A 17,577-nucleotide genomic window follows, 5' to 3' on the forward strand; every position below is an offset into this window, starting at 1 on the left:
AAAGGAGTGTGTGCAGGCCTACAATAAAGTGTAAAATGTTGTTTTGCTGGCATATTTTAAATATTTTAATAAGTAAGCACGTTTGGTCGCAGTGCAAGCTGTTGATTGTCGTGCGTAATTGTACCTGTACCATCCCTAGCTTCCCCGCCGGCAGCACCGACAAGGGAATCTACTGCCCCCAAGTGTTTCATTGTAGTTAGTGCAATTATTGGAGCTCAGCTTATCAGAACAATCAAGGTCAGATTTTCACCTCTTCCCTTCAAGCGGTAGCAATAGCGGGCCTCTAATAAATGTTCGAGACAAAGAAAATCGAATGCATTTATTACATCTAAACTTTTCTACATAAACAGAAGACAATCAATTAAAAGTAAACAATTTCTTCCAATGCAGGTAATAAATATTTTTTCCACTTAGCATAATACAAACTGACAACAGTCTACTGTACACCATGTCATCCTCGTCTCTCTTGAAAAGCCTTTTGATTTCCCCGGGTTGAAGCTATGAAAACAGAACCTGTGGATTTAAGGCAGTGAGTGCAGATATCGACGAGAGTCAGACTTTTTCAGATCGTTTCTGTAAAATGGGACTCTTAAATCGCCAAAGTCCTTGGTTTTTAAAAGTAGCTTTCATTTTCTAAAAAATATATAAATTCATTTCTCTCACTCTCGATGGACAGACAAAGAGCATACAGACAAACAGACATCAAACTCCCACGTTTAGACAACTGCAGTTTCCATACATTTACAAATACACATAGTTGACTATTCCCTTTAGCTAAGGTGACACTGGCATCCACCAAACTGAGTGTTTTTTTTCCGTCACCATTGCCTGCAGACCTGAGTAACTCTGTGTTGCCCAGAGTTACACAGTTACTGCTGATACAAATGGCACTATTCCCATTCACTTTCCTCTTGCACAGCCCGTAATATCTGAGGACATGCACCACATTAAATAGATAGCATTTCGGCCCCTTTTTAACCAAGTTGTTCTGTCTTTCTCCATTTGACCATAGGAATTGAAGATGCCACGGTGGTGACATTAAGTGACGTAGAGAACAGTGGAGACTAGTGAAGCCGTTCGAATAAATAAAATCGCCATGAGCATGAATCTGCGATCGCTTTCGTCAAATATTAAAACTCTCTGACGCCGCTGCGGTCGTGCTCCGAGACTTATCTCCAAATGGGATAATATATTGGGAAATGATTGAATGAAGCATCAGCGCTACCTAGCGAGAGATGCACATATAAAAAAAACACATCAACATGATAGAAAAATCATATAACGTCCCCATCACAGTAGCTCTACGACCATCAGCCATACTTATCATCCGCTGAATCAACCACGTTATATAAAAATAATAATAATTATATATATATAGATTACAAAATAAATAAAATACTGCACACTACACAAGGACTTGGGTTGGAGGGGAGTAGCAGTGCGGTTATGTAGCTAATCTAAACAATAAGTCAGGCAGGCGAGGTGGAGGATGGGGGGGGGGGAGAGAGAGAGAGAAACTGACGTATGGAGAGCTGCTAGGGAGAGAAATGGCGGATGCAGTGAGGTGAAAATGAGCCCGATTTCTTGTGGGACAAGGGACGAGGGGAGGATAGTGACAAAGTGTCTACAGGTTTAGAGAGGGACAAAGGGAGAGAGGGGTCAGGTGACCTGGGTGACTGTCAGAAGGTATTATGGCGGGGTGAGAACACTAATTCGGGGGGCTTGGCTTGACTTTGCAGGCGGTCTTGGACTTTGTCAAAGTGCAATGGGCGGGGGCGAGACTTATGGAGACTGGTTGAGTGTGGAGGTCACCAGGGAAGGGGTGGCGGGGGGAGGAGCGGCGAGTGGCCTGATCATACTAATTCAACTTGATACCTCTACAGAAAGACGAAACCCTTCAGAATAGTTGGTGGTGACTTAAGATCCCCTTCACCCCTCCCTATAACAAAATAACAAAAAATTCATTCAGTACAAGCAGACCCTGTGTGTTCAGGAAACCTTCAAAACATTCATGTCTACAGTTGACAACAAGTCTCTGTCCAAATCCTAATCTTTGAGCCACATTGCTGCTCACACCATGGGGTTCTTTGGTTCTGGAGACTGTGCGTCTCTGTGTGTGTGTGTGTGTGTGTGTGTGTGTGTGTGTGTGTGTGTGTGTGTGTGTTGTGTGTGTGTGTGTGTGTGTGTGTGTTGTGTTTTCTAAGACAAGCTGTGGCCCTGCTGCTCCGCTCCTCCTTCCAACAACCCCCAGTGTCTATTGTCTATCATTCTTGTCCTCACTGGAGCCTTCCCGTCCAACTTGAGCAGGTGTGCCGGTAAAGTGTGTGAGTGAACAGAGGTCCGTCAACCTGTAAGACATTCCTTGTTGTGTTCTGTTTTCTTTTGTCACCATGACAACATTTTCTCCACAACCGCACTAGTGCCGAGTGTGCCAACGAGCAGGCACCGGATTCTTTTGGTCGACCTCCCCCCGGCTGGGGCCCTAAGCCCTTATACAGACAGGAAGTAGCGCACACCTCTGGGCCTGAGCCCCTCCACATGCCTCACAAACTCCCCAATACAAGTGGAAGATATGCATGCAAAACAAATAAAGAAAACACTGTGGCACAAGGATTGGACTTCCCTCCGCAAGACCTTCCTTCATAGATAGCATCTGTCATTTTTGGCATTGTGCAAAAGAAAAACTAAGTCATTATACCAATTTCCTGTTGCAAAGGTCCAAAAAGAAAAAAGGTATGAAGCTCCGAGAGGGAACAAAATGTTCCGAACTCTTAAATGCTCTTAAATAGTAAATGAGGACACAACGTTCAAGCATTTGGGAATTAATTAAGAAAATAGAGGAAGATGGAAAAGCGAATAAACAAAGAAAAACTGCAAAAAATCCATGCATGCACTCCAAACAGGTAGCTTCAAATGTAGGAGTCTTAAGGGAATGCATATGTAACTCTGTCGTCAATATAATACATAATTTAACAACTTAATAAAATTATTAGTACATGAATAAACAGTAGTCAGGTTCTGTAGCAACTGGGTACAACTAGAAAAAAAAGAAAAAAAAAAAAGACTCAATTTATAATAGCAACAAAGAAGAAAACAAAAAAGAAGAGCAAAACTGAGGGAAAAACAGAGATTAATAGTATTGTTTTATGGATGTTGGCAAACGTATATATAAGCACTTTCAATTATAGTCTGCATTAATAATCAAGGTAACTACACGGGAAAATGTCTCGAATGAATGTACAAAAGTAATGAAGGAAAATAGATTTGTATTTTCTGTACATACTGTAGCTCCACCCCGCCAGTTGCTATTAAATATAAAAAAGAACCATCCTCTTTTACTAGTTTATGTGACTTTTGCTTGTGTTGGGGGTGGGGCGTGGTCTGTGTCGGTACCGGTTCAGCGGTGACCTGGGTTCCTCCTCCCGGACACGACTTCCTTCATACCATGCTGAGGTCACTGTTTTGAGGTCAGTTTGCCGATGGAGCCAATTAACCGACTCCACCGCGTTTGCTCTTGAGTCCCACGGGGTGACCTCCCTCCCCACTCCTCCAGGCCTTCATCATCAGCAGCGAGCACTCCTTCTGACCAACGCCGTGCGTCCCTCGGTCTCCCCAGACAGCCCTGTAGGTCGCTCGGCTGCCTGGTGGTCGGACGGCCGGTCGGACGGTCCCTCCGCAGTGTGTCTGCGTGGAGCGGTCCCTCCACAACGCTAACGTGCCCCTGTGCCCGGTGCTCCGCCTTTTGCCTAATCACCAACCATCAGAGCATCAATAGTGGGGGACATGCCGGGTCCGAAGGGGTGGGGATGGGGGGAGGGGGGGGGGGGGGGGGGGGGGGGGGAGGAACGGGTGGCCCTTCCTCCTTCCCGGCGCTAGGCCAGTCAGTCCAGTGAGATGATGTCCGGTATGCCGCCGTAAATGGCCGTGCTGGCCTCGGCCCCGCCCCGGCCCACCAACACCCCGGGGTGCGTGTGCGACTGCGCGTGTGCGTACGAGGACGAGTGCGTGGACGAGGCGGACGCGTCCCGCAGGCAGCCGAGGCTCCCGCCGCCGCCGCCGCCGCCGCCTCCCGTGCTGCTGCTGCTGCTGCTGCCGTTGGTGGGCGGGGCGGAGAAGTGCCCGCCCCCAGAGCTGCCCGATTGGTCGAGGAACAGCTGGGAGGCGGCGGAGGAGGCGGAGCCGGCGGCGGCGGTGCTGTAGGGCAGGAAGCGGTTCAGGAGCAGCTCGTGGTCCTCGGAGGACGAGGCGGCGGCGGCCGCAGCCATCACCATGTTGTAGTGCTGGGCGGGGACACAGACCGGGACACGCGTGTGAATCTAATGATGGTCATTAACAGTCAAAGTAGCTCTGTTAATATTAACAGAGGTCATAACCGTCACGGTAGCCCTGTCTGATATAAATTGAGTCCTTAACAGCAAGAAAAACCAACTGGTTTTGGGACCACCAAATATTTATAAAGATAGCTTCCTTCCCTCAATTACTCGAGAGCAGATTTGCCGCTAAAGTGTGTGAGTGAACACAGTGGTCCGCCAACCTGTGAGACATTACTTTTGTCTCTGTAGTTTTTTCACCATGAAGTTTACCTCACAACGTGCTGACGCCCAGTGTGCCATCGAGCACTCACCGCTTTTCATTATTTATTTTTTATGGATTTATTTTGCATATTATACCTTTATGGGTCGGCTCTAACCCATTCGAATCTTATCAAACCAAACATGCTTGGTGTTGGTCTTGGCTTGGTTCGCTAGCAGAGGACAGATGGTGCCTTGTCAAACATCTTTGTGACAACACAGGCTGCACAACTCATGAGACTCATAATACATGCCAACCGGCAAGGAGTCGCCATCTTCATACTTGTGTGTGTGGATCTTTAACCCAACAGTGCTGAACACTATGTCGTTGATCATATATTTATTCAGCAAAGTATCTTCTACCCTCGTTCTACCTCACTTTATTTATTATGAAACCTGCATTCATGTGGAATGCAACTGCAAGGTCTCCATTCAGCATTATGAATTGGGAGTCAATGCAAACATATGTCCAATGCAACAACCCTTTGAGACAACAACATACCTGATGATTGTCCCCTTGCAGGAAGGAGAAGAAGCTCAAATCTGGGAAAGGGAGGCGACAACAAACTCAACATCACAAAGCACAGATCATGAAGTCTGAATTTCTAAGTCCTAGCCCATAATAATAACAATGGCACACCAAAATATTTCAATTAACTACAGAAAATGGCATAGCAGCAACTCTACAGCTTGACCCTTAAAACCAACAAAAAAACCTTGCCCTACTCTGTTCGTTCTTTTTACAACTTTCGATTCTAACGTAGAGCACCCTTAATTGACCTGTGTATATTAGTATGAGGCTTATAGGCGGGCATGTTCCTGTGTTTGTGTTATGTAATAACCCTGTCAGTGAGTGCGTGTGTGTCCTTACCTGACAGATCGGTGGGCGTGTGGTAGTAGGGTCTGTAGTCCTGTATGAGGGGAGGTACAGGGGGGATGTAGCTGGCATCCACACTCTGCATGCTGGGAGTGCGGCTGAGTGGTGGGGACGGATGGTGCAGGTTCAATACCCTGCAGATCATTATGGGGATAAAAAAAACCACGTCTCTTGTTAGGGGTTGTTTAATGACAGACAACAAATTCGGTAGGTGTTGTTCGACAAGTAAGTACAAAGATAAAGAACGACCTCTATGTAAGGCCATGTGATACGTAATAGAAAGAAAAACACAACACAACCAACCAAAGGACAGGTTCTTCTAGACCAGGGGTCTCAAACTCGCGGCCCGGGGGCCAATTGAGGCCCGCGGGAGGATATTTTGTGGCCCCCTACTTGACATCATAGTCTAGTGTTAGTGCGGCCCGCGCGTTGTTGTCATACACACATTTTTACTGAGTGGCTTGCCACGCTATTTTATCACTTGTGATAGGGTGACCAGATGTCCCGGTTTTGCCGGGACACTCCCAATTTTGAGTTGCGTGTCCCGAGTCCCGACAAAAGCCAAAGGACGCTAAAATGTCCCGGTTTCCATTAACCACTATGAAATGTCCCCTGTTGTCAGCGATTACATAGCCAACGTGATCTAATGATGGGCCGATCATTAACTTAGATTGGGTCAGTTGTGCTCCTTTTTTCTGTGGAATAATTGAAGCGGCCCAGCCTGACCCAGACTCTACCTCCAGCGGCCCCGAGGTAAGTTGAGTTTGAGACCCCTGTTCTAGACCAATAGTGAAAGGTAAGGAGCAAAGGTGTGAACAGGAATGGGGCCCGAAGAGACAAGACACATGGACCGAGCAGAGCTCCATTCAAAGGAAGCCAAACAGCATAATTAGGAGACAACAGGGATTGTCAAATATCATGATAGACTTACTGGTCTGATAACACAATCCCAATAATGGCTCACAAGGCTTTTATAGAACACTCTTGATAACTCACATTTACACAAGTTATAATTTCAGCACAAAGAGCTATATCAAACACGTATGGCGGGTCATTTGTGGCAAACTGAGAACTGACAGAAAAGCAGGCAATGAAGGGCTAAATATATTAGGAGTACTCAATAACAGTTAAGTCATCGGTTTGGCATCTAGATATACAATCTATCATACTTCAAGGCAAGTGTCACAGTTGCTTGGGACCCTTTGTGATTGTGCCAATTAGAAGAAATATACGTCACAGCAAAGCTCTGACCTCAAACTAAGTGTTTTGAAAAAAACATTGCATACTCTTAAATGATTCAGAGATATTTTATAAATTGAAAAGCCTGACCTTCTTCGTCGACATGCAGGTTACATTAATATTAGAGTGAGAACTTCCACTAAAATATGAGCGTTATATGGCTTGGTGCCAACTCATGGAAAATGTTGTGATTCTGTGAAGCACATTAGCACTTTTTATTGTGCCTTTAAACGTACTCACAAAGTGTTTTCCTGCTTGTTCTTAGTAGGTGGACCCAGCCATGGCTATTAAGTCCCTTCAATTGAATTGATTAAAGCCCCTCATAAAATCAGACCTATCAGCACAAGATGCGCTATTTCAATTCCAAACAATTAATTTGTTACGAATTGTTTTTTGTTTCTGTTACAAATGTTCAGTTCTGACTCACAGCTCATGTTTTGACCTTGAAATACACAATGCTGTTATGCAAGGTCACTGAGTGTGGAGGCGGGACCTCCTGCCCACAGGGAGTGCGGGGCTCACCCCTTGTGGTTGACGGGCGGGGAGGTGGGCGAGCGGGACGGGCAGGGCCGCTTGGCGGGGGGCGGGAGCGGAGGCGGCGGGGGAGGGGGTGCGGGCGAATCTTGGCTCTCGTAGTTGTCGTCGTCGTCTTCTTCCGCCACGTCGTCCTCCGAGCTGTCCAGCGTCAGGTCGATCACCTCCACCTTCTTGCCGCCCCCACCCCCCCCTGAGGTGCGCTGCTCTGCCGACGACGTCCTGCAGGAGCCTGGAGGGGGGGGGGGGGGGGGGGGGGGGGGGTAGCGTTAGCGTCTGGGTAGATGCTAGGCGACGTGTCCATGAAACACAGGTAGGATAGGAGTGGTGTGATAGTATATCATTCACAATCCGGTCAATGATTTAATCCTGTTTTGGTTCCTACTGTTTGGTTGTTTAAGGCATGACAAACCAAAATTAAGGAATGATGGATATAGGGCTCTTAAATCAGAATGCATCAAGGGATTTCTTTGTCGGCGATACTCATTTTTGGATGATTTGAGAGAGTTCTAGTAATCTAAATATACTGTAGGCTATAACCTAGGTTATATATAGCATGCGAATCCAGTGGCACTTTTAAACACATAAATGTCCCACCATAATGACTCCAATTTCATGATATATTACTAAAGTATAACCAAAACACCATCATTTCCAATAACATTCCTATGCTCCTATACGTTCAAAATGGAGGTGGTCATTGCGATGTGTAGTCTCAATGCACAATCCCTATTGAGATATCAGGGCAGAGGTATCACAATATTAGAAATGGTCACTGTTGTTTCAATCTAGTACTTCGTCTTCAGGCTCTTCATGGAAGAGTATCGATCGTGTATCGACCCCCACCCCACGGTCCCCACAAGCGATAGAGACTGACCGTCCACTCCGTTGCTGTAGGAAGCAGACGACACCTCCTGCACCTCCTTCTTCCACCTCATGGGGGACCAACAGCCGTCCTCCTTGAACTGGATCTCGTCACAGTCCGTGCAGCTGTTCAGAATCTCCATGAAGAGCCTACGGACAGACGTAGACCCCGTTTAACATCGACACGTCCGACGGTAGGAGGACAAAATACAGGGCAGAGAAGCTGCACACATTATAAACCTTTCTCTTTGCTGTGTTCTTCTCTCTTACTAAAACCGGCACAGGGGGGGCCACCACCTGGGGCTGAAGCAGCTCTGTGCCAGCTTCATTTCAACAAATATGTTGCCAAGTCCACGATAGAAAATGTTTGCAAACTTCAACCGTGGGCAGAGTCAACAGAGGCAACGCGAGTCACACCGCTAGTGCAGGAGCTAAATCAAGTAGCCAGCCTGTTAATTACAGCTCCTGTTCTGTGTCATATTAGCCCCACAACAGAGAATGCATGTTGTTTTCTCCTCCCATCCTCTTTAAAATGCTAATTGGAATTATAAGTGAAGGGGAGCAGCAGAAATCACACTTGGTGCTCCGCCGGTATTCTGGGAGTGCAATTAGCAGAGCACCAATCATTGTAACACATTAAATGAGTCCTTCTGAACAAAAAGAAACCACTAAAGAAAGATGAGGTGGAGGACCCAGATGTGCGTAGATGGTTTGAAATATTTATAAATATATTATATATACACACATACATAGATACATACATACATACATAGGTCAAGAGTAGTAGCATTTAAGCACTGAATTAATGCAGGCGACCAGTACCAGTTGTACAGGTTAAAGTAGTAGTCATAATGTAGGTACATGTAATTGGGTCTGTAATCATATATATATATGATTACAAACCCAATTTCTGTTCAAGATCATTGGCTCAACTTTAAACGTATTTTCATTTGAAATAGACAGTTAATTGGGGTATGAACGTAAAATGGGTGACTAAATGGCTGTTCTTTACTTGTTTACTAAAAAAACATCATCAAATATTAATGCAAAACCAACCAACAAACCTATAATAACATAATACTCGAATATATACTTGAATATTATTTTTACAGGATATAAAAATATCAGGAACAAACACAGGTTTCGCTCATAAGAATCCTAAAGGATCTGCTACGTTTGAATCAGGACACAGGTGCAGTAACTAGCCTAAACTAGTAGAGATAGGTCTACTAACCCGTGCCCTGGTACAAGGAGCAGACCCATAACTAGGGTTATGAGCTACATATATGTTGATGATACAGAAACACCTCTGGGAAAACGGTTTGTAATTGTCTCTTGCATAGTTCAACCCTTTAATCCTAACCTAACCCTTATAAGAACCCTCATCCATCACATACTAACGGTGCGGATAGATGATATTGTGCTTAAGGTATGTTTTTCGTCTAAAATACATCCTGTATGTGCATCATCTCTATTGCCCTGCTACCGCAAGTGAACTCAGTAAGTGTAAGTGTGTGTCCCTGTCAGAAGCATTTGGGTGTTTCCTCACATTGGCTGCATTGTGGATACGCGACATGTCTTCACAGAAACAATATTCTTGGTATTTGTTTAGGTTTCTAGACAAGTTGTACCCTTTTTAACTGAGGTTCAAAAACAACAAGGTGAAATCTAAAAGACATTGGTTCAGCGCCTATATTCTTGCATCCCAATTTAAACTCATTTTCAATATTGGCTGCAAACTCGATCAACGCTAAAAAGGCACGCAGTACATGTCAAATCGCCTGCATGTTTATTAAAAGCACTTTGGTATGATAACAAGGCTATTTGTAAGTTAATTTGCAATTTCAAGACCCGGACAGAGTATATTCTCCCCTTCTAGATTATTATCTTTTAAGCAAATGAAGTAATTCATTATTTTTTTTAAACCTAATGTTTCTTTGGTTAAACGAACATTACAAGAATATTGCACAGTATTCTGAAACCGTAATTTCAACATCTACTCTGGCAGATAACAGCTATAAAGTTCTGAATTACAGAATGAACAATCTAGATTTCTGTGGAAACTCATTTAAATGTTAATATGATGTTGCTGTGGTCAATCTTTATTAGTCCGTTTAGTTTAGTTTTCTATCAAATTCAACAGCTGAAAATTTTGAGGAACTTGAAAACGCTTTGTGTAGAACATCCCTTGCATATGAAATGATTATGGCGAGGGCACCATCAACAATCACAGCCTAGATCACCATGGAAACTCATTTATATGTTAATCTGACTAAACTGTAGCAGAATGCCTCTGAAAAAACATGACATACGTATAATGACTTCCAAACAGTGCATTGTGGATTGCAGCGGTTTAGGAAAAAAACTCAAACATGGGCTCAGAGGACACGCGACACAGAACCCGGGCGTAACACACATGCTTCACACGCCTCCTACGCAGTGGACATCCTCGTTGGTCAAAGGACCCTATCGGAGTGACACAACCGGAACAACCAAGTCATTTTTACAAATTATATTGGGAACGGTTGTTTCATTGAAGCCAGGAGAGACAGTAACGATGACGTTTCTGACGTGTTCAATTTGTATCTTTTTCAAACATGAGTCAGCAAAACACAACAAGATTGCAGTTTCACTACAAAACACACCGATAATGCAGCACCATTTACGCCGCTATTATTAATTACCAGCTGCTTCAGGCCCGGTAGTTTGCGCTGTGGGTCACCGGCGCATCACCGGTACATCACATCAACGTCCCATCAACAGAAACTACAGCAACTCTGCAAGTCAATGGAAGCAGCTAATGGCAAGCAAATGCTAAAACACGATGAACACCTTTTCTGAATCCAATCGACAGATATCTGGGCGTATCCCTTGAACGACGCAGCACCAAGCCAGCGGTGGTGCTGAATGCCGTGTACTGGCGTTTAGGAATCGGCGGTGGGGAGAGTGTGTGTGTGTGTGTTTGTCCTACCCGTCGATAATTAGGTGCTCATAGGGCGCCTTCTTGTCGCAGACAGGACACACCCAGGTGGGCTTCTTCTCGTTCATCTGCAGGTACAGTGTGGCGTCGAAGCACTGCAGGTGGGAGCAGGTGAGCGCCCGGCACGGGATGGTCAGACGCATCTTGCCCAGCTGCGACGGAACGCACACACACACACACACACACACACAAACGTGGGGAAAGGTACACGCATGAACATGGGACGCCCACTGAGTAGGATGGTGAGTGCCGTGTTACACGTTGCATGTACGCATGCACACGCCATTGAAAACGGCATCCTAGTAATAATGACCATTGTATAAATTAGTAGGTAGCTCCCTTCCTCTCTCTAATTTAAATGCAGTCGCAGTAGACAAGAAGGCCGGTTCTGACAGTTCCATGTCATATCGTTAATGTGTAGTATTAACGATACGATATCGTTAATGTGTAGTTTCCTTTAGTGGCCGTGTCATCTTTTGACATGTCCACAGTGTATTTCAAATGAACTTAGTCTCTTGCCTCTCTTGTTAACTTAACCATGGCTGGCAACAGCCATGTCCAATCACCCCCCTCACATTTTTGTTATTAATATTAAACCTTCAAACCTTTTGATGTGACTGCCCACGATGGGTAAGTTTCCCTTGAAGAATCTAAGAGACCCATTGATTGTTGCCCAGTGAAAGCTGCGAGTGTCTCTCCTTCCTATGCTTCTTTAAACCAAATATTTTGCCACCATGAAGATTCTTATAAGAAAGAGAGGAGAGGAGGAGATTGTTTACCGGGCAAAGTAAGGACACCCGCAGGCTGGTGGTGGCTATCTCACTGTCCGGGTCTGCTGTGAGCTTCTCTTTGACTGTAACGGAAGAGGAAAACAAACGTCACACAAACACACACACACACACACACACACACACACACACACACACACACACACACACACACACACACACACACACACACACACACACACACACACACACACACACACACAATAATGATTGCAGCGAGCAGCAGGGTCACTGGTATCAGTTTCAAGCAAACTTATTCAAAAGTTATTCTTCGTCAGTCTGAAACAATAAAAGTCCATAATTTGGCACAAAAACCCATCTGAGAATGCTCTGGTATACAGTCCGTCTTTCTGGCACTGAAATAATTCTTAAAACATCTAAACGCGTATCGTGATGTTCTCATGGAATAAATGCTTGTTCATCTTTGCTATGCATAGCATATCCAAACTTCGTTCATCTCAATATAAAATCTGTTAGAGATGATCAGCGATAAAATTTGATCAATGTTGAAAGCGCTAGCATGAGGTGTTAGGACCCCTTTGGTATGAGAAACCCTTTTAACATTGATATTATACATTACACATTTAATTTCATAGCCTTACCATTCTGTCGTTCTTTTATTTTGATCTAGATATCATATCCAGGTACGTGAAAGCCAAGAATGTAACTTCATCAGGTTAAAACATCGGCCCGCTGAACAAAACACAACTGCTTTTACAGATCTGTTTGCAGGGGTCGATGCAGAAAGCTTGAGGAAATGGCATGGATATAGATATAGATAGAGGATCAATATCACATTTCACAATTACAGAAAGCTGGAAGATCAAGCACCGTTCAGCTATGCCATTATCTTAGAGTTGATTCAGAGGACCGACACAGCCTCGCATGATAAGACACACTTCAGGTCAAACATTCAAACGTTTATGACCAGACCTCAGTGGAAAGGGAGCGAATATGGCTAAATGTCGATGGAGTGGTAAGAAAAGTGTGTGACGGGTGTCTTACTGAGTGCTCGCGAGTGGTCTGGGTTCCTGATGCCTTTGGAGCGTAGCCTCTGTAACAAGATAGTGGACGACTGCTGCTTCACCAGGTACACTGCCATGGAGTAGCTCTGTGGACACACACGTTTCAGATGTGCACGCACACACACACACACACACACACACACACACACACACACACACACACACACACACACACACACACACACACACACACACACACACACACACACACACACACACACGCACACAAGATGTAAAATACTAGGAAAAACAAGGGCAGAGCTCCTAGTAGTCCTCTATACTGGCTGTGACTTTGTTTTATTGTAGATCCCCAGGAGAGGCAAGGCAAGGCAAGGCAACTTTATTTATAAAGCACTTTTCATACAAGAGACAGACGAAGTGCTTCAGATTGAAACATAGGCATACAATAAAATGAAATAATAAAATAAAATAGATAACTAAAAGAAAAATGTAAAAAGGCAGGGTCGGCTTAGCTCAGGAGGTAAAGCAGTTGTCTTGTAACCGGTTGCTAGTTCGATCCCCAGCTCCTCCTAGCTGAGTGTTGATGCGTCCCTGAGCAAGACCCTTAACCCTAACTGCTCCTGACGAGCTGGCTGTCGCCTTGAATGGTTGACTCTGCCGTGGCTGCGTCAATGCGTGTATTAACCGATGTAGGTCGCTTTGGATAAGTTATATTGTAATTGTAGAAAGTGCAATGTCTTTAAGATTTAGCAGAATGGGCTGCAGGTTGTAGGCCAAAAACAGATGCGTGACGGTGCATGGGTGACAAGGACCAATGAGAGGTGATTGTCACTTTAGATGAGCAATGCAGAACACCAAGGGCATCCTGGGCGTCACAGGAGTGCTGCTCTATAGACAGAGAGAGATTTAGAGTCTGTACGTCTACAATGTCCCATATTCCAATAAATCTGGCAATGAAAGTGTCTGAAAAGATCCCTTCTGTACCGTCAAATGTAGTGCTGCAATGGTAAGTCGGATGGTTTTTTGATGATCAATTTAACCCTTTTATGAAGTACACATACTGGTTAATGCTTCATTGATACAAAATGTTGGTTCAGGGATCAATTAAGAATGAATCTGTTTAAGCCTTTGGACTATGGTAACTTGGGATGGGGATTTGCCATTAATTAAAACATTTTCTTCTCTAAATTATTGATTGATTAATCAGGGAAAAAAATAATCGTTTGATTTAGCAGCTCTAGTCAAATGGGGCAAATTGCGACATAATATTTTTATATTCTTTTTTAAATTGCATTCTATTTATATTCCAGCAGTTTAATAACTATAACTATAATGTAATAATTGATCTGGTTGTACCAGCAAGAGCAACTCTTGGTATCCGCACTCACAGTAAGCAATAGCTACTGTTGGTGGTACATAGGCTGAGTCACAGCGGTATATATCCGGTCTGTGAACTGATTTGGTAAGGCTGAATTTGTGCACATCTGTCCGCAGCAATATTGTCAATTATTTTAATCTATACATTTCAGCCCATGCATTGATTGATTGCACTCAAATCTGTCTTGTGATCGATTGACAAGAAACATATCCGGAAAAGAAGTACAGCTTAAACGGGAATCTGGTTCAACAGTTTATTCACACAGTTTAATGGACATTTCGTTGTAATGCACCACGCAGGCCAGGAAAATCAAACTGCATGTAATTGGAAGGAGCAGCACACACGTGATCAAAGACTAGTTATTGTCAAATGCTTCAAAAAATTGTGCTTACCCGTCCGATCTCTGAGGTCCAGGACGCCACGATGGTGTTGGGCACGGTGGTGGACAACCGCACCAGGGAGGTGATGTTGATAGGGCGGCTGGGGCGCTTCGGCTCCACGCCGTTTTTGGTTGGAGGAAGAAAACCCTGCGCAGCCAAAATATCCCAAAAATGGTATGTAATCAAGTCGCACGCATCCCAGGTTTTAATGGCTATTTCTGTTGATTTAACGGTGAAATGACAGTGGGTTGCAAGAAAATCGATATACAGAATCAATTTTGGAGAGGGACAGAGAAAGAAGTATAGTGTCATATTTTGTATTTGACACCCACTAAAGTGAGTTCAACTAGTTCCCGTCCATGTGTGTAAGTCCAATGCAGAAGATCGCCTGCTATGCGAAACAGTTACACAACTGGTTAGCATGCCGTGATGCATAAATACACTACAGCTTTGGATAATGCTCCCGATGATGACCCTCACCGGCAGATTGCAGGGCTTCCCGTTGACTTTCACGCAGAGATTGGGCGGAAAATGGTCTTCCTGTGGACAGCTGGTCTCAGACAGACAGAACCTCAGCTGAACCTGAACTGAGAAGTCACACTTGGTCCCCGAGATGTCCCTGCAGAGCAACACAGAAGCACCATTAAGGTTGGCCCGAGCCGATCGATCGGTCTGCCCCAGACTGCTTGTATTCTTGCCGAGTGTGTGTGTGCGAGTATTGTGTTGTGCGTTGCGTTTGTCAGTGCGGTTGAGACGGTTTCATGATTACCATCATTTATGCTTGTCATTTGTTCAGACATTTTGGTCTCATATCATTACATAGTGTTTTGAATTCAGTTATTTTCCTAAACCATTTGAAATAAATCATTGTCGATTTTGGATGATTATAGACTATTTTGTGTAGATTATTGATTGCAATCAAATCCATTTGAATTCCATTTGAATGAGGTGCTGAGTTGGAGGAGGAGGAGGAGGAGGTGGTGGTGTGGGTAAGAGGAGGAGGTGATGGGAGTTAAAGCAGGTTGAGGAGGTGTTAGTTAGAGGAGGAAGTGCTGGAGTTACAGCCGGTGGGGGTGTTGGGAGGTGATTCAGTAAGAGGAGGAGGGGTTGATGGAGTTTGTGGAAGAGCAGGTGGAGGTGCAGGTTAATGGAGGATGAAGAGTTGCTCCAAGTAAGAGGAGGTGATGAAGCTAGAGGAGGAGGAGCAGGTGATGGAGTTAAAGGAGGAGATGATGAAGTTATGGGAGCTGTTCTTACATGGAGCCGCTTATCTGCTGGACCTGCTGTGGGGTCAACGCAAAGGCAAAACACGTCTCCTGAAACCGCTGGCTGCTGTCTGAAGCTGGGAGAGGAGAGGGAGAGAGAGACAGTAAGGCACAGACTAACACAGAACCCCATAATAAGTCAGTGCCAGATGCCATTTAACACTGAGGTCTAGAGGCAGCTGGAGAAAAGCAATATAAAAGGGCCACTTGTTTTCCTTTGTGTCTTTGGGGTTATTGTATTCTCAAGGCATAAGCAAGTCATATAGTGGAATTAAGTAGCAGCACATCACCATGGTGATATGCTATTTCTACCAGCAACAACAAACCTTGAGGCTGGTAGAGTTTGGAGTGGTTTCCGGGGACTGAGATGAAAAAGTCCTTTTGGCCTTATCTTATGGGCACATTCCATTAGGTACATGGAGTATATCATTAGATTAGGTACACAACAGGCCCAACGCAAGAAATACTTGGACACAAAGATTTCATGAAAACGTTTTAAGAGCAAATCTTGCAATCACGAAAATACTCGGTACGCACAAATCGATGAGTGTTCTAGACTTGGTGGTCGAGACTAGAAGCAAAGAACAACAACGCTATTCGGCCAAACGTTTCCAATTGAATGGCTAGACAAGGGGTCAGCAACTCTCTGCCCTTCCACCCCACGGCTGTGGCTCCCTGTAGTTTTGTTTTTTTTGGAAATAAATACAAATATATATTCTTTTTTTTCTCTCTTTCCTCTTATTGTGGGGATCAAGATGATACTGTGAAAAAAAATGATAAAAAAGTGTTTTCACATTCTACAAATACAAATTTCATAAATGAGTTACTATATATACACATCTTTATATACTGTGTTACCTTCATTTTAGGGGTCAATTTGGTGCATTTAGTGAGAGAGGGACCAGAACTGGACAGGCCCTAAGTATTACTTCTCTCAACAACTGTAAACTTCAACTTCTATATATATATATATATATATATATATATATATATATATATATATATATATATATATTCTCTTAGGTTCGGCAAGCTTTAGCACGGCTGATCTTCCGAAACCGAAATTGAACTATTTCAGGGTGCAACTCTCTGCACTTCCCCTAACTGTTCTGCCTTATAGCCTACTTTTCAGAACAATTTAAAGCTTTAACGGATTTTTAAATCCCTGTTTTAACAGAGGAACTTACGACCGCCTACGATCCGAGCAGTCGTGACAGTCGTTACGATTTTATAAATAACTGGTTCCGTAGGAAGAGAGTGTTGTCAAATGTTCTAATGACACACGTCACACTCGCTTGAACTTGGGTTGAGCAGCCAATAGAAATCAACCACTCTGAAAAAAACTTTTTAACTTTTAGGAGCAGACTTAGTTTGAGTTTTAGTTTCACCATTCAATTTTTGATTTTTCGGTTTACTAGCCCAAATAATTAAATAAGGCATGAACAATGAGGTCAACAACTACATCGCTTGACGTTGCCAAGCTGTCCTCCATTGCTCTGCCACTACCTTAGCAGCAAAATGTTGTTTTATTTTATTGATTCGAAGGAAGGTCTTCAAACTCAGTGTTCATGAATCTGATGTGGCGCACTCCTATGAGTTCAATGTATGCACAAAAGTATGACCAAGAGAAAGAATACTATGAGAATACTATTAACATATTCTTGCATGAGACCCAATGTCTCCAATATGAAACGCGTAACGCAAGTAGCTTCGTG

At 44.1% G+C, this 17,577-nt stretch overlaps 1 protein-coding gene across 2 annotated transcripts in view; it reads right to left on the reverse strand.

Moving 5' to 3' along the window:
• Positions 1–304: 304 nt before the first annotated feature.
• LOC115558760 (E3 SUMO-protein ligase PIAS1) overlaps positions 305–17,577 on the reverse strand; it is a 44,521-nt gene continuing 27,248 nt past the window's right edge. For both annotated transcript variants that reach the window (XM_030377184.1, XM_030377185.1), the window contains 11 exons: positions 15,855–15,939; positions 15,078–15,216; positions 14,610–14,744; positions 12,859–12,964; positions 11,845–11,918; positions 11,057–11,217; positions 8,099–8,235; positions 7,210–7,453; positions 5,443–5,582; positions 5,074–5,114; positions 305–4,280 (listed from right to left, as the gene is read on the reverse strand). In XM_030377184.1, the coding sequence (XP_030233044.1) occupies positions 3,882–4,280; positions 5,074–5,114; positions 5,443–5,582; positions 7,210–7,453; positions 8,099–8,235; positions 11,057–11,217; positions 11,845–11,918; positions 12,859–12,964; positions 14,610–14,744; positions 15,078–15,216; positions 15,855–15,939 (1,661 nt within the window). In that variant the 3' untranslated portion in view covers positions 305–3,881. The remainder of the gene's footprint in view (positions 4,281–5,073; positions 5,115–5,442; positions 5,583–7,209; positions 7,454–8,098; positions 8,236–11,056; positions 11,218–11,844; positions 11,919–12,858; positions 12,965–14,609; positions 14,745–15,077; positions 15,217–15,854; positions 15,940–17,577) is intronic.

Source organism: Gadus morhua, chromosome 14, assembly GCF_902167405.1.
Source record: "Gadus morhua chromosome 14, gadMor3.0, whole genome shotgun sequence".
In the NCBI taxonomy this organism is placed as follows: Eukaryota; Metazoa; Chordata; class Actinopteri; order Gadiformes; family Gadidae; genus Gadus; species Gadus morhua.